Source organism: Ranitomeya variabilis, chromosome 1 (genome assembly GCF_051348905.1).
Source record: "Ranitomeya variabilis isolate aRanVar5 chromosome 1, aRanVar5.hap1, whole genome shotgun sequence".
NCBI lineage: Eukaryota > Metazoa > Chordata > Amphibia > Anura > Dendrobatidae > Ranitomeya > Ranitomeya variabilis.
In genome coordinates this window covers 506,956,236-506,974,374 of record NC_135232.1, presented here as the reverse complement: position 1 = coordinate 506,974,374, position 18,139 = coordinate 506,956,236, and the positions used below count along the sequence as shown (strand labels likewise).

The 18,139-nt window shown below is 45.9% G+C and overlaps 2 protein-coding genes across 2 annotated transcripts in view; one reads left to right on the top strand and one right to left on the bottom strand.

Moving 5' to 3' along the window:
• The window catches only part of C1H19orf44 (chromosome 1 C19orf44 homolog), a 497,340-nt gene that overhangs the window by 149,357 nt on the left and 329,844 nt on the right, over positions 1–18,139 (bottom strand). The window lies entirely within an intron of this gene.
• LOC143765757 (uncharacterized) lies at positions 2,696–4,785 on the top strand. Its single transcript, XM_077252776.1, has 2 exons — positions 2,696–3,477; positions 3,600–4,785. The coding sequence occupies exons 1-2, from the start codon at positions 3,281–3,283 to the stop codon at positions 4,531–4,533; spliced, it is 1,131 nt and encodes a 376-aa protein (XP_077108891.1). The 5' UTR covers positions 2,696–3,280; the 3' UTR covers positions 4,534–4,785.

The window sequence follows — 18,139 nt, the reverse complement described above, 5'->3', positions numbered from 1 at the left end:
ATCGACCTTTATGGAGCATCATACGGGGCTGATAGGGTTGGCGGAACGCACCGAATATATATATTTAGTAGAAGAAGTTGGTGCGTTCGCAACCTGGGATCCACCGTGCAGGAAAGCACCTGCAGCTAGATATGGCGGTACAATTTAGTAATATAAACAGACTTTGTTACTTCACAGAGTCTGTTAGCAAGGATAACGCTGTGCCCTGTTTGGCTCACAGAGGAACACAGCTACTTAGTAGAGCAGATGGTGGTCATGCAGTCAAATGCAAACACGCAGCTCCTCGCCGGAGGTGCCAGCATTCTAGGGGCTTATTTCAGCCGGGTCCCTGAATACACACACACCAAACTCCTCGCTGGACGTGCAAGCATTCTAGGGGCTTATTTCAGCCGGGTCCCTGAATACACACACAAACATGACCACACTGGCGCTGAGCTCGTACATAAATTGACACTAGCACATGGCCGTGCGGTCATGCGCACCTCTTATAGCTGCAGCAAGTACAGGACCTTCCTAGAAGGACCAATGAGAGACTGCCACAGACGTTGAACACCTTCCGGACCTTCCTAGAGGACCAATAGGATTTGCTGCAGTACCTGAGCATGTGACCCAGATCTCCAATGAGAGATCTTACCCTGGGCATGCTCAGAAGAGGAAAAGTAGGACTTAGTCCCAAAGACGTCTGCTCGCTGCTGACCAGTACTGGCCACAATGGCAGAAGCTGGAAGGACAGCAGAAACCCTTCGCACAGTGTCAGACTGAGCATGATGCTCGGACCGACGCCTCCGCTGAGCAGGCTCCACCGGCAGGAGAAGAATGGGAGACCGCAGCGGAGATGGATCGAGATTCCCCCTGTGCAGAGGCAGGAACTCGACCCCTAAGGCTTCTTTCACACTTCAGTCTTTCGGCGTCAGTCAAAAACCGCCATTTTCGTAAAATGGCGGATCCGTTTTTTTTTTTGGGCGGATCCGCTATTTTCCCATTGACTTGCATTAGAGACGGATTGTGGCGGATGGTCGTCCGTTCCATCCGCCTTGCGACGGATCCGTCGATATTTGGCGGACGTTGTCTAGACATTGACGGACTTTGTAACGTTTTTTGTCGCTGGCAAAAAGGCGGAACGCGGCGGATCCGTCGCGTCCGCCTTTTTTTTGAATGGGTGCCTATGGGCGACGGATCCGTCGCGATACGTTTTTTGGCGGATCCGTCGCCTCAATCCGCTTTTTTTGATTGAGCATGCTCCAAAAAGTTGCAACTTTGCCCAGACAACCCAAAAACTATATAAAGAGGACAGGTCATTCCCAAATGTACCAGCCAGCAAGAGAGACCCTTCCATGCCCGAGAGACCCAGCCAGACCCAGCCAGCAAGACCTCTGCCAGCAAGACTTTGCCAGCCAGGCACTGCCATCCAGCCAGAGAGGCCCTGCAAGCCAGAGACACTCTGCCAGCAAGACTTTGCCAGCCAGGCACTGCCATCCAGCCAGAGAGGCCCTGCAAGCCAGAGACACTCTGCCAGCAAGACTTTGCCAGCCAGGCACTGCCATCCAGCCAGAGAGGCCCTGCAAGCCAGACCCTGCCTGAGACAGCCATGTGAGTACTGCCATCCAGCATGCATGCATGCGTGCGTGCGTGCTTGTGTGCGTGCGTGTTTGTGTGCGTGCTTGTGTGCGTGCATGCTTGTGTGCGTGCGTGCTTGTGTGCGTGCTTGCATGCTTGTGTGCTTGTGTGCGTGCTTGCATGCTTGTGTGCGTGCGTGCTTGTGTGCGTGCGCCTGCCTGCCCTGTTTATATGTTTTTCATACTATTTAAGCTGTTATTTTTTATAGCTGAGGTGTAAAAAGTGTTTTGTGTGTGTGTATAAATGATGTGTGATGTGTTCTGCATTTTTGTTGTTATCCCAAATGTTATAGTATTTCAAATAAAGAGCAGTGTAGCTCCTACTGTACCATTAAAAAAAATAAATTTTTTTAAAAAAATAGTAATAAAAATTACACCAAACTGTCAGTAGTCTCATTTCAAGATAAATGTAATATTGGGTAAACATGCAGTAAAGGTTATATATATAAATGTGTAATGCAAATCTTGTGTATAGAATATGTTATCCGGTTTTAGAAAATACAAACTGTAGGGTAATCATAATTACCAATTTTTGGAATTGGTATTTTAAGTTCGAATGAGGAACATTTTTGATAAGGTTTGATAGGTGGCTTTTACCAACATGCGCATTGCGCATATCAATTTCAGTTTTGGTGTTGCTTTAAAGGGTTCTTGGGGGTTTTTTTTGGTGGGGAAACAGGGCTAGAGGGTTTGGCAGCTTGTGCATCAAGCATATCTACCATATAAAGTATGACGGTTAGAAAAAAAATTTCATTTTGTGTGGGATGAAATCTAAAAGTTTTTAAAAAAGATGTAAGTGTTAAATCCTACAGCTGCATCTATCCTTGTGTATAGTAGCTTAGAACTGTCTGTATACTTACAGATACTTGGGACCAAGAGGTACGCAAAGACCATAATGTCTTCTTCTGAGAGCCCCCCAGCACATCAGCAGCAAACTGAGGTATTGTATTTTTTTTTTTTTTCTTTGTTCTGTAAAATTTTTTGGTGATACAACTATGGTCATTGTTTTTTAACCCTTTATGTGTTCTGTATTCACAGGAATATGAAGCAGAGGGGCTTACAGAAGGAGACGGACAGGGTGGAGAAAGACAAGGAGCGGGAGCGCATAGTGTAAGTTTTGAACAGACCGATCCTCACATACAATGCACTACACCCAACACAAACATTCATGACAGCACACACAATACATATGCCTCGATCTAAGAACATTATTAATTTTTTTTTTTACATTTTTTTTATTAGTCCTCACAATCCGGGGCTCGACATAGAGTTCCTCAAAGCACCTCCCATAGTCGTCGGAATGATAATCGCGGCGGTCGCCGAAGAGTAAGTTCCTTTTTGTTTTGTTGTGTAGTAAAATGTAAAATTCATGTGTTGTAATCTTTCCCTTTTTATTGTTATATTTTTCGTAGGCTTCACAGCGTGCTCCCGAACAAGATGATGAAGAGGAGGGCATCGATGTGAACACCCTCATCGAAGCAGTACAAAGTAGGGAGCCGCTGTGGAACATGTCGGACCGCCGCCATGCTGACCAGTTAATCACCCGACGGCTATGGGAGGAAGTGTGCAGTGCTGTTATGGATAACTGGGAGGAACTCGATGCTGGGGCCCAGGATCTAGCGCGTAAGTATTCACACTTCATAACCTTATTTTAGCATGATTTAATGTGGTGTATAGTAACCAATTTTTGCTATCTCTTTCCAGGTAACAGGATTATCGTGCGGTGGCGGTCAATCAGGGATCGCTTCAAGAGGGAGTTTAATAAGGAGATGCAGGCCCCGAGTGGATCTAGAGGACGCAGGAGCAGATACAAACATGCCAGAGCCCTGTCGTTCCTACGGTCGACGCTGCTGAGCAGAAGGTAAATATTCAACACCACATATTTTCAGTCAAACTGAAAAAAATGTGTAACCTTCAATTTTTTTGCAGCAAGGGCAATTGTAATATAAAGATACTAATATTTTTTTTCTTCTTCTTTAACAGCACTTTCTGCAGCACTCGGGAGCCTGCATCAGAGTTGCAGCCCTCTGGAGCGATCCCTCGAGAGTCCGCCACCGGCGACCACGTCGACCCCTCTGTTTCTGCACCTACCCTTTTGTTTGATCCCTCAGCCTCATCCACCAGCGCTGGAGCAGCAGGGCGGACTTCGTCACTTGAAGCTGCAGGTGATGAGTTAGAGTTCCCTTTACCCCACCCCTCTGCCACTGCCGCAACTTCTAGACCAACTTTGTGGTCAGGACGGCAGCGCCAGAGAGGTCAGGAAAGGAGCTATGCGCCTGACTTTTTGCATCTGAATGCATCCTTTCACAGTGCCATCAAGCTTTTGAGTGAGCAAACGTCTGCTGGGTACAATATGCTTAACAAAAGCATACTTGAACTCAGCAGTCGTCTTGATAGGATGCAATCAGATGCAAACCAGTCACCAAGGCACTGTTTTTTTCAGGCGGTCCTCAGGCACATGGAAAATCTAACTCCTGACCTGCAGATGCATGTGATGCAAGGCTGCCACACTGCTCTAGCGCAGGCGATATCCCATGCCCCTCCACCTACCCTTCATGTGTCAACACCTTTCCCCTCTCAATCCACCGTCTATCCTCCCATCCGTCCTCCTCCTGTACGTCCTCCTCCCGTCCATTCTACTCCTTCGTCATTTGTTCCTTCCCCCCTTAGTCTTTCCCAGTTTTTAACGTCCCCCTTCCATTCTTCCCCTTTAACTTCTCCGTTATCAATCCCAGCAACACCTTCATACCTCACACACACCACATCTGCACCTCAAGTCTCTACACAACCTCATGTTTTCACCACCCATTCCACTTCTGTTCCTCCCCGTGATGTCCTGTCCCCCACTCTCGACGTGGTCCGCCCGCCTGTCAGCCCCTCCGCTACTATCTCCACCCAAAACTATGAGAATCTGTAAAAGTCAATAAATAAACAGTTTTTTGGTTTAAAAATTTTTTTATTGTCTTTCTTTTTTTTTTTCTTTTAATTTTTTAAGTCACCAAGGTTATGGCAATAGTAACATTAACAGTGTTTAAAGGGTACCGTTGCAAAACATACAATGCTGCATTAAAGTACAAAGATTTTGTATGCAAACAAAAATTGGTATTTTTACAAGTATAAAAATAAATAAATTTTTTACACCATTTCATACTGCCAGTCAACTGATCCTGCAGGAGACATGAAGTAGTCTGCAAAACTGTCCCGCATTCTGCAGACTGCAACTGGACTGCGAAAAGTGGGGTTTTGGTAATCCCGTAAGGTGCTTTCTGAAACATTATCCTCCAGGGAAACTTGTTCTTTTGATAGAACAAAATTATGCAGGACAACGCACGCTTTGACCACATCATCGACAGTTTCAGTCTGCAGTTTAATGGCAGTTAGTAGCACTCTCCATTTGGCAGTTAGGATGCCAAAGGCACATTCCACTACTCTGCGTGCTCTGGTTAAACGGTAATTGAAAATTTTCTTCCTCTGGGTCAGTCCACTACTTCCAAAGGGTTTAAGCAAATGTGGGGAAAGCTGGAAGGCATCATCTCCAACACAAACAAATGGTAACGGTGGACCGGTGGTTCCAGGGAGAGGTCTAGGGGGTGGAAAATCAAATGTCTCTCCATATAAACGGCGCCCCATTGGTGAATTTTTAAAGATTTGTGAATCATTTGCACGTCCATACGCACCTATATCCACAGCGATGAACTTGCATTGTGCGTCAGCTATGGCCATCAACACAATAGAGAAATACTTCTTATAGTTATAAAACTGTGACCCAGAGCCTGAAGGTTTGACGATCCTTATGTGCTTTCCATCAAATGCTCCAACACAATTTGGAAACTGGCAAATCTGATGAAAAATTTGGGCGATCTCCAGCCACCTCTCCTGTGATGGCTCTGGGATGTATTCCACTTGTAGGCACTCCCACAATGCCCGGCAGGTATCTCTGATGATCCCCGAGATGGTGGATATCCCAAGTCGAAATTGAAAATGGAGGGATGAGAAGGACTCTCCAGTTGCAAGGAATCTGTTAACAAAAAGACAATACTTAATAAAAAAAATACAAAAAAAAACAACACAGTTATAAGTCTGATGAATGAGAATCATTTAATAAAAAAAATGACTTACCGAATAGTCACCATGAGACGCTCTGCTGGTGATATTGAGAATCGCATCTGGGTGTCTCGTCTCCGTATACAGTCTTCCACATAGCCCAATAAAAATTCAAAATTTTCAGCTCTCATCCTCACATAATTGAAGAACTTTTGAGGGTTTTCCCTTAGTTCCATGTAAAGCGTGGAATAAACACCACGGGTCATACGTTGTGCTGTGATGGGATGGATCCACAGCCTTCTCTTACGCCGCTGCCGTAGGATTCGCAGTCTTCGTTCCTCCCTCTCTCGAACGCTGACTGCCAACTGATTTGCCTCAAAAGTAAAATCTGCATAGATCTTTGCAATGTTCGCCAGGACTCCTTCCATTTCTGCCACTTTCTCTACAACCTTTCAAAGATGTGGTGTAAATACACGCTATATATAGTTTTCCAGAAGTTTCCAGTAGCCAATCACATTGAAATCCTCCCCTTTTTAAAAACGGATCCGTCAAAAAACGGTTGCAACGGATGTAAAAACGTTCACAACGGTTCTAACGGATCCGTTTTTTTAACGGATTAGGGCAGCTGATCCGTTAAAAAACCGGATCCGTTAGAACCGTTTTTGAACAAAATTTGACGGATCCGTCGATCCGCCACGATGTCGGACCCAACTGACGCCACACAACTGAAGTGTGAAAGAAGCCTAACACGGCGCATATTATACTATGAAGCATCTTATGGGGGCCGTCAACCTTTATGGAGCAGCATATGGGGCATATTATACTATGGAGTATCTTATGGGGGCCAGCAACCTTTATGGAGCAGCTTATGGGGCATATGGATGGGAGCAACACATGACAATTGGGCACAGGATGGGAGCAGCACATGACAGAATGAGGGAGCAGCACATTACAGAATGGGGGTGCAAGATGGGAGCAGCACATTACAGAATGGGGGCGCAGGATGGGAGCAGCATATGACAGAATGAGGGCAGTACATGACAGGATGAGGGAGCAGCACATTACAGAATGGGGGCGCAGGATGGGAGCAGGACATGACAGAATGGGGGCGCAGGATGGGAGCAGCACATGACAGGATGAAGGTGCAGGATGGGAGCACCACATGACAGGATTGGGGTGCAGGATGGGAGCACATGACAGGATGAGGGGTCAGGGAGAGCAGCACATGACATAGGGGTGCAGGATGAGAGCACCACATGACAGGACTGGGTTGCAGGATGGGAGCACATGACAGGATAAAGGGGTCAGGAAGAGAGTAGCACATGACAAGGTGGAGGTGCAGAAAACAAGATGAGGGCGCTGCACATGACAGGATGGGGGCGCAAGATGGTAGCAGCACATGACAAGATTAGGGCGCAGGATGGAAGCAGCACATACCAGGATGGAGACCATATACCAATATAAATGCTCGCCACCCGGGCATAGAACGGGTTCAATGGCTATTTATATATACTGGTAAAAGCTTGTATTGCACTCAGCAACTGATTTACCGTATATACTCGAGTATAAGCCAACCCGAGTAAAAGCCGAAACCCCTAATTTTGCCACACAAAAACTGGGAAAACTTAATGACTCGAGTATAAGCCTAGGGTGGTAAATGCAGCAGCTACTGGTAAATTTAAAAAATAAAAATAGATACAAATAAAAGTAAAATTCATTGAGACATAAGTAGTTTAAGTGTTTTTGAATATCCATATTGATTCAGGAGCCCCATATAATGCTCCATAAAGTTCATGATGGGCCCCATAAGAAGCTCCATACAAAATACGCCCCATATAATGCTCCATAAAGTTCATGATGGGCTCCATAAAGTTCATGATGGGCCCCATAAGATGCTCCATAATAAAATATGCCCCATATAATGCTGCACAAAGGTTGATTATGACCCCATAAGATGCTCCATAGAAACATTTTCCATATATAATGCTGCATAAAGGTTGATTATGGCCCCATAAGATGCTTCATAGAAACATTTGCCCCATATAATGCTGTATAAAAGTTGATTATAGCCCCATAAGATGCTCCATAGAAACATTTGCCCCATTTAATTCTGCATAAAGGTTGATTATGGCCCCATAAGATTTGCTCCATATGCTTAAAAAAAATAAAAATACATACTCACCTCTTGTCCTGAGCAGGCGGGGACAGCGGCACTTGCGATATTCACCTGTCCCCGTTCCACCGCCGCGCGCCGCTCCGTCTTCCAGGTCTCTGCAGTGACTGTTCAGGCAGAGGGCGGCACACTGTCATGTTGGACGCTATTCAAACTAGGGCGTCCGCCAGACAGCGGTAATTCCGCATTCGTCCACTATGCGCTCAGTGGCGCCGGCTAGATTTCATCTAGGTTGTCCGGGGTTAATCTAGCTGGTACTCGGATTGGAGGCTGGGTCTCGCCCACTGCCTTTAAATAGTTCTGCTGAACTTTGGGCGTCGCCGATTATAGCTTGTATCTTGTGCCTGGTGATCTCGGTCTGGTGTGTTGGTCTAGGAGAGGAAATATCGTATCTGGTGGTGTATTATCCTTCGTCATATTTCTCCTTCCTATATTTGTATTTGTTTTGCCCTGTGCACATTATAGTGTTTTCCTGTGTGTCTGCGGCGTGGTGCGTTTCTCAGTTTTCCCTGTCTGTGCTTTCTGTGGGGATTGGTGTGAGGTTTTATCACTGGGTGACGGGTGGAGGTTTTAGCTTAGTACTGAAACAGGAGTCAGGGTCAGGCCTGGCGGCCCAGACATGCACGCCTTCAGTGTAAACTCTGGGAGAGGGACAGACAGGGTTTCCCTAGTCTGAGGGATATTGCAGGGGCCCGGGTAATCAGCAGTAGTCTACCCAGTACCCCAGTGACACACACACACTAAACACGTCATCGTGCCCTCTTACCTGAACGTCACAGCCAGAGGACGCGGAAGACAGAGCGGCGCGTGGCGGAGGAACGAGGACAGGTGAATATCGCAATGCTCACCTCCCCCTTTATACTCACTGTTTCGGCACGGTCCCTGCTTCTCCGATGCGATGGCGCTGGCAGTTTGTTCCTGTGTTCAGCGGTCACTGGTATCGCTCATTAAAGTAATGAATATGCGGCTCCCCCCTATGGTAGTGGAGTCACGTCCATATTCATTACTTTAATGAGCGGTACCACGTGACCGCTGAACACAGGAAGAGCTGCGGCGCCAGAGAAGCAGGGACATGCAGAGAAGCGCCGGGAGCAGGTGAGTATGATTTGACAGCTGCCGCTCCTCCTCTCCCGCCGACCCCCTGGGACAATGACTCGAGTATAAGCCGAGAGGGGCAATTTCAGCCTAAAAAAATGGGCTGAAAATCTCAGCTTATAAATGAGTATATACGGTAATCATTTATAGCCAAGGCACGTATATTTTATATGTAAAAAGAAAGTATACCTGTTTCATATACATTGAATTATACAAGCACTAACTGCATCTTTTTCTGGAGCTCTATACAAACCACTTGTTCTCAGGAAGAAAAAAAATTTCCTTGTACGCTCTAAATATGTTGCTCTTGTTATGAAATTTGAATCATTATTTGAGTATAACTAATCCTGTGCTTTCAGGTCCATTTCTGTGTCTACCCACTAAAGGCAAAAATTGTATATTAATAACTGCTAATAAAATTATATATTTTTTAAAAGTACTACTTGGTATATGCTTCTGTACATAACATAAGACTGAAGGTGGGGTCTTTTTATTATGATGTAATTCCTTGTTACGTCCTGGACGGTCTTCCCACTCCAATTGTACTGGGTATGTCCTCGGTGAAACATAATCCGATTTTGGATTGGCAATCCAGAGAAATTGTGGAGTGGGGAGATTACTGTCATGAGAACTGACTAAATATTTCCCTTTCTGCAGTATCTATGGGGACCTTACCTGCGTTTTTGTCCGGTTTTGAGGACATATTTTCTGAGAAGGGGAGTCAGGATTTGCCCCTCCCCACTCGTGCATATGACTGTCCTATTAACCTGACTCCCGAACCTAAACTGCCCAAGTCCAGACTGTACAATCTTTCCGGTCCTGAGAGACAAGCCATGAAAAATTTTATTGTTAAAGGGGTTGTCCACTACTTTCTGTTAACCCCCCATTGTATCCCCCCGGGGCCCCTAATGAATTTTATAAATACCTTCTGTTGCCGTTTTCGCCTGTGAGCGCCGGTATGGCGGCGGCTGAGTCCGGGTCACGTGACCCCCAGGCTGCAGCCACCGCTAATTTCTGCCGACGTCACGTCAATTTCCAGACTCTGGAAATTGACGTGACAGCAGCAGGCGTGACCCAGCTTCCACAGACAGCAGTCACTCAAGAGTGACTGGGCTGTTGGCGGGGCTGGGGGCTGCCTGCGGGGCTGGGGGCTGTGCTGGGTCGGGCGGGGCTGGGATCTGCGGGTGGGCAGGGCTGGGGTCTGCTGGCCGGCCGCGTTCATGTGCTGAGATGTGCGGCCGGTGCGGTAGTGGTGGTGGTGGCGGCCGGTGCGCTGGTGGTGGTGACGGGGGTCTGCGCGGTGAATCTGCCGTCGGTGGATCTGCTGGCGGTAGGGGTTCTGCGCGGTGGGTCTGCGGAAGGTGCTGCAGTGTGTGGGCGGGGCTGTGCGGTGGGGTCATTTGTGTGTGTGTCTCTGAGTGCAGGTATCGTCCGAAGGGACTACAAGTCCCATCGGGCTCTGCCTGCTACAGTGACAGTGAGTGACACATTAGCCAATGATGGGACAGTATTAGTCCCATCATCCGGCTAATGTGTTGAATGTTAAAAAAAAAACACATACACATATACAGTACAAACATACATACAACATACATTACACACATACAGAACATACACCATGCAACATGCACCATACACCATGCGACATGCACCATGCGACATGCACTATGCGACATACGACATATGACATGCACCATGCGACATGCACCATGTGAAATACGACATGTGACATGCACCATGCAACATACAACATGCACCATGCCACAGACAGTACATACATACAGTGCATACATACAACATACATATAGATATACAGTACATATAACATTGAGTACATACTCACCATTACTTGTCACTTTGTTCCCCGAAGCCAGTGTCACCTGTAAAAAATATTAAAATAACAAACAAACACTATACTCCCTGACCCGCAGAAATCCAATTAAAATGAGTGAGAGCAGCAGCATCAGCTGATGCGACCGCTCTCCAGGGGCTCCAGGAATACAATGATGGAAGGTATCCTTCCACAATGTATTCCCCACAATGTATTCCTACGCCCCTGTGAGAAAATAGTCTCTAGTCTCACTTCTGGCACTGCTGTGTGAGAAAGTTCCCTCGCAGCAATGCCATAAAGTGAGACCCTGAACTGAGGAAATCTCAATTATACACTGCAGGAGCCATTGTCTCCTGTCAATGTGTCACTGGAGGGCCTATAGAGCAGTGACATCACCCGATGTCACTGTTCTATAGGGGAGATCGTCGTGGGACACTCGTTATTAATTGGACTACGGCGGACAGGTAGTATACGGTTTATTATTTTTAATTTTTTGCAGGCGATCGAGTATGGTAAGTATGGTAAAATTAAGAATATTAGAATACTTTTTTCTGGCTGTGTCTTTTTTTTTTTTTTTAACTCTTTCACTACTATAGGATTAATAATGGATAGGCGCCATATTGACGCCTCTCCATTATTAACCCGGCTTAATGTCACCTTACAATAGCAAGGTGACATTAACCCCTTATTACCCATATCCCACCGCTACTCGGGAGTGGGAAGAGAGGGGCTAAGAGTCGGAATTGGCGTATCTCACAGATGCGCCATTTTCTGGGGAGGCTGCGGGCTGGTATTTGTAGCCGGGGGGGCCAATATCCATGGCCCCTCTCTAGGCTATGAATATCAGCAAGCAGCTGTCTGTGTAGCCCTTCTGGCTATAAAATATAGGGGGACCCCTATTTTAATAGCCAGTAAAGGCTACGCAGACAGCTGCGGGCTGATATTTATAGCCTCAGAGGGGCCATGGGTATTACCCCCTTCCCAGGCTACAAATATTGGCTCCCGGCTGTTGGCTTTCCCCCTCTGGCGCAGAAAATTGCGCGGGAGCCCACGTCATTTTTTTTCATTTTTTTTCATTTTTTTAAACTGAAACATATTGTTCATTAACCCCTTTCTGCCAGCTGACGGAATAGTACGACAGCTGTCAGTATCCCCCGCTTTGAGGTGGGCTTCGGCGGTGAGCCCACTTCAAAGCCGCAACATGTCAGCTGTTTTCAATACAACAAAAAAAATTTACATGATCGCTAAACAGCGTAGCGAGAAAAAAAAATCAAAAGCCAAAATTATGTTTTTTTGGTCGCTGCGACATTGCATTAAAATGCAATAATGGGCGTTCAAAAGAACATATCTGCACAAAAGTGGTATCATTAAAAACGTCAGCTCGGCACGCAAAAAATTAGCCCTCACCCGACCCAATATCTCAGAAAATATAGACGCTACGCATATAGGAAAATGGCGCAATTATTTTATTTATTTTTAGCAAAGTTTGGAATTTTTTTTCACCACTTAGGCTAGGTTCACATTGCGTTAGGGCAATCCGTTTAGCGCTAGCGGATTGCGCTAAAGCAATGTTTATTTAGGGGCCACGTTAGGGGTCGCATTAACGTCCCCGCTCTCGCAGATCCCCGATCTGCGAGAGCAGGGAACGGACCTCGGGCGCGCCGCGGACGCTGCAAGCAGCGTCTGAGGCGCGCCACAGAAGAACGGCACATCGCTAGCGCGAGCCGAAAAAGGCACGCGCTAGCGATGCTCTACAGGGAAACTTCACATTGCTGTCAATGTGTGCGCTAACGGACCCGTTGCACGGCGTTAATTGCGACATTTTCGCCGTGCAACGCTGTCCGTTAGCGTGCACACATTAACGCAATGTGAACCTAGCCTTAGATAAAAAATAACCGAGACATGTTTGGTGTCTATGATCTCGTAATCACCTGGAGAATCATAATGGTAGGTCAGTTTTATGCTGTGTGCACACGTTGCAGATTTGGGTGCAGAATTTTCAGCACAAAATCTGATCTGCTTCTCCTTGCAGAAAACGCAGCTACGTTTTTTATGCGGTTTTTTCACGTTTTTTGCGCAGTTTTGATGCGGCTTTTTTGTGCAGTTTTGATGCAGTTTTTGGTGCGGTTTTGATGCAGTTTTTGGTGCGGTTTTCATGCGTTTTTGCTGCAGTTTTGAAGCATTTTTTATGCGTTTTTGGTGCATTTTTTGCGTGGTTTTGATGCTTTTAATTTGTTTTTGTTGCGTTTTTTTGGCGGTTTTTATGCATTTTTGTATGCGTTTTTGAAAGCTAAATAAAGATGTATTATTGAACAAAAAAAAAAAAGATTTGTGATGTCATTATTGTCCAACCTCCTCTTTTACATTTGTCCAATCCACACTCAATTGCACACACATTTAGACAGATAGATGATAGATGAAATAGATAGACAGATCTACATATAGATCGATCTATAGATGCATACAGCTATCTATTCATATATCTATCTATAGATATATCTATTGATAGATGTATGGATAGTGTAGGGTGCGTGTCCACTGTCCAGATTACATCCGAATTAGCTGCAGATTGGATGCTGCGTACTTGTAGTCCCATCGGAAGATGCTTGCACACACACACACCAAAAGACACACACCCGAACAGTCCCGCACACACCCGAACAGCCCCGCACACACCCGCACACACCCGAACAGCAAGGCACACACCCGCACAGCGCCGCACACATCCTAACAGTCCTGCACACTCCCGAACAGCCAGGCACACACCCGCACAGCCCCGCACACACCCAAACAGTCCCGCACACACCCAAACAGCCCGCAGAGCCCGCACACACCTGAACAGTCCTGCACAGCACCGCACACATCCGAACAGCCCGCAGACCCCGCCCACACACACCTGAACAGTCCCGGACACATCTGAATAGCCCGCAGACCCCACCCGCGCACACACATACATGCACACAGTCACAGATCTTTTTTACATCTGCGGTTTTGCTGCGGATGTGCCCGACTCAGTGAAAGTCTAAGGGTGCAGAAACGCTGCAGTTCGGCACAAAAAAAGCATGTGCACAACAAGTCAGCGGCTCCCATAGACTTACACTGGTTGTGCACTACACTGCGGATTTGATGCAATTCCGTGCGGCAAAAAACGCCGCTGATCTGCAATCAAATCCGCAACGTGTGCACACAGCCTTAGCATTTAGTGAACTTAGCAAAAAAGCCAAGCAAAACACAAGTGTGGGATTGCACTTTTTTGCAATTTCATCGCACTTTGAATTTTTTTCACATTTTCTGTTACACGACATGGTAAAACCAATGGTGTTCAAAAGTAGAACTTGTCCCGCAAAAGATAAGCCCTCACATGGCCATACTGACGGAAAAATTATGGCTCTGGAAAGAAGGGGAGCGATAAACGAAAAAAGCTCCAGGGGTGAAGGGGTTTAGAAACATGGATATGGACATATCTATGGTAATAAACATAGATATATAGATACATATCTATCTATCTATCTCTCTATCTATCTGTGTGTAACGGAGTGTGGGTTGGACACATGTAAAAGAGGAGGTTGGACAGAAATGACATCACAAATCTTTTTGAAGATAGAGGGAGATGAGGGAGGGGTTTGGGTGTGTTTTGGAGTGGGTGTGGTAGGTTCAGGCTTAGTGGCCAGTGCAATGCATCATGGAACTTGTAGTATTAGATCACAATAACTCAGGAGAAAGGAAGTTGTCGATTAACCCCATGAGAGCAGGATCCAGCACTGAAGATGTGCTGCTACAGCATGATAAAAGGTAATATTGCTAAAATAAACACAGTGGATGTTTTCAGTGGCACATAATAGCAAGATTTATGAAAAAAAAATTATTGTAGTGGACAACCTCTTTAAGAGTCTTGAAAAGGGACATATCAGACCTTCATCTTCGCCCGTGGTGGCAGGGTTATTTTTTGTGAAGAAGAAAGATGGCTGTCTCTGTCCCTGTTTAGATTTCTGGAAATTGAATCTAATTACTATCTAAGATCCATATCCTCTTCCTCTGATTCCAGATCTATTCAACCAGGTTGTGGGAGCTAAGATTTTCTACAAGTTGTATTTAAGGGGGGCCTATAACCTGGTTAGAATTAGGGAAGGGGATGAATGGAAAATGACGTTCAATACCCCTGAGGGACATTTTGAGTGGCTGGTAATGCCTTTCAGTCTGACCAATGCATCGGCAGTGTTCCAGCATTTCATAAATTATATTTTCCATCATTTGGTGGGCACATTTGTGTTTATCTATCTGGCTGATATATTGGTTTATTCACCTGATTTTGAGACACATCGAGGGCATGTTAAACAGGTGCTTCAGATATTAAGGGATAACAGCTTTATGCTAAACAAGAGAAATGTGTTTTCGCCGTCAAGAAGCTGCCGTTTTTGGGGTACCTGTTGTCATCTTTGGGTTTTTGGATGATTCCGGAGAAGGTTCGTGCTGTACTTGATTGGGACCATCCCGAGAACCTGAAGGCATTACACCACTTTCTGGATTTTACTAATTTTTACCTAAAGTTTATTCAAAATTATTCAGAATGCTGCTCAACAGAGTGATGCTAGTCACAACCCACGGACAGGCCATGAGTCAGCAAAGTCAGACGTCCCGGGGTTAATACCAAAAGAGCATGCAGTAAATTAAGGGAAAATATGAAGTCGTAAGTCAAGTCACATGCCAGGGTCAGAATACCAGAGAAATAGTGGCTAAGCAAAGAGGCAATAACAAACTGGTAGTCAGAACACAGTCCAAAGGTCAGGAGCAGAATATCAGATGCAAAGGGGCAATAACAAATAGGTAGTCAGAAAGTGGTCCAAAGGTCGGCAGCAGAAGATCGGAACTTACAGCACAGGGATCAGGCGAACACACACCAGAGAGGACAAGCTTTTGAATCGCAGTGATCTGGGCCAGACAGCTCACCTAAATAGCAGGGCAAATACCAATAACAGAGCACCTGTGGACATCTCTACACCTTTCTGTCTCAGATAGGTCACCCAAGCTGTCAATCAAAACACCGACAACTAAGCATGCCCCAGCACAGGATAAGGGGACAGCTGTTCATCACAGAGTTCCAGACACTCTGAGCAGAGGAATCGTGACAGTACCTCGCCACCGGACCCCTAGGTTTCCCGGTGAAAAGCTCCGACCAAATTATCAGCTTTCACCGAATGAGCCAGAACCCAGGATCTCTCCTCGGGTCCGTGTCCCCTTCAGTGAACAAGATATTAGAGGGAATTTCAGACCATCTGAGAATCCACGATCCTCTGCACCTCGTACTCCAAACCTCCATCAACAGAGACTGGACGAGGAGGGGAAGAGATGGACAAAAGGAACAAACTTCTTTTACAGGAATTTATGAAAAACAGTGGGGACACGAAGGGACTTTGGAAGCTTTAATCTAAAGGCAACTGGATTCACTACCTCCAGAATCTCGTAAGGGCCAATGAATTTCGGATACAACTTTGCCGAATGTACTTTTAGCCTAATATTCTTGGACGATAACCAAACTTTATCCCCAACTTTGAAAGTGGGACCTGCTGAACGTTTCCTATCGGCCTTACATTTTTGCCGAATTTGAGCCACCCCAATATTTCTCTGAACCTCCATCCAAACATCCCCAAGTTTCTGAATTGTCACCTCCACTCCAGGGCATCCAGAACCCATCCTAGAGAATTCACCAAAATGAGGATGAAAAACATAATTACAAATGAAGGGAGAAGTTCCAGTTGACTGATTTACCCAACTGTTAAAGGCGAACTCAACAAGAGGCAAAAATCAGGACCAGTCCTCCTGCTGAGCCGCCACAAAATATATTAAAATTTGTTCTAGCGATTGATTCGTCTGACCGTTTGTTTCAGGGTGATAAGCAGAGGAAAAAGACAAATCAATACCCAACTTCCTACAAAATGCTGTCCAGAATTTAGAGACAAATTGCACCACCCTATCAAACACAATGTTTAAAGGAATGCCTTGCAATCTCATCACATGATTGATAAATAACCTGGAAAGTGTTTCAGCATTAGGTAACCCAGATAATGGGACAAAGTGAGCTTGTTTCCTGAATCGGCTAACCACCACCCAAATAACTGTTTTTCCACTAGATAAAAGCAAACCCGTAATGAAGTCCATGGACAAATCAGTCCATGGTCTTTCTGGAATAGGCAATGGAGCCAATTCTCCAGCCGGCCGGTTATGACAGACTTTAGCGCGTGGGCAAATCTCACAAGCGGATACAAATTCCTTAATATCATTAGACATGGATGGCCACTAAAAGTTTAGCAACAGCTTTCTGTGTAGCAGTGACTCGCGAGTGACCACTTAAGACGGAGTCATGAAATTCCTGCAATAGACATAATCTAAGATACACAGGCACAAATAATTTAAGTTCAGGAGTAGCGGATGGGTCCAACAACTGGACCTCATGAATTTCAGCTTCCAATTCTGAGGATACTATAGAAATCACAATTCCTAGAAGAGGATGGAGGTTCTGGAGGAGAAACAGAATCAAGCAGGGTTGGACTGGCCATCTGGCAATTCTGGCAAATACCAAATGGACCTGTGCCAACTGTGGGCCTCTCGTTCACTCCAGGGATGTCCTATTCTATTTAGATTCCTGCTCTGCCGAGGATTAACTCCAGCGGTGAACTGATCTCCATTTCAAAACAGAGCTAACAGAGAAACTAAAAAAAAACACATAAAAAATAGCCTCACCAAAACCTTGTCAAATGACAAATGCACTAGCAGGATGCAGCAGGTCCCCACTGATAAAGGCTGGAGCAGCACACGTGCAAGCTACTGATGAGAACGACCACCCACTCACCTAACAAATAATGGAGGGGTTGGCTGACTTCAACATACCCATTGACACTTCCCTCTCAGCTGCCACTAAACTTCTATCTCTCACTTCCTCCTTCGGGCTCACTCAATGGTCTTCTGCAGCCACTCACAAAGATGGTCACACATTGGACCTCATCTTCACCCGCCTCTGCTCCCTATCTAACCTCTCTAACTCACCTCTTCCTCTTTCTGACCACAATCTACTCACATTCTCTTCCCTCTCCACTCCTGATCTACAATCCCCATCCCACAAACTTGCACACCCTCGCAGAAATCTTAAACACCTTGATCTACATTCACTCTCCGAATCCCTCCTCCCTCTCACAGACATAAGTTCCCTACACAATGCGGAGGATGCTGCCGCTCTATATAACACCACAATAGCTGCAGCTTTGGAATCTCTTGCCCCTCTCACACATACCAAAGCTCGCAAAATCAACAGACAGCCCTGGCACACCAGCCTGACCAAACAACTGAGGCGAGCTTCCAGGGCTGCAGAGCGGAGATGGAAAAGAT

Bases quoted from the DNA above. Each gene is read 5' to 3' on its own strand.
- LOC143765757 (XM_077252776.1), top strand. From the start codon at position 3,281: ATGTGGTGTATAGTAACCAATTTTTGCTATCTCTTTCCAGGTAACAGG. The intron at 3,478-3,599 runs GTAAATATTCAA...CTTCTTTAACAG, and splicing joins TCGACGCTGCTGAGCAGAAG to CACTTTCTGCAGCACTCGGG.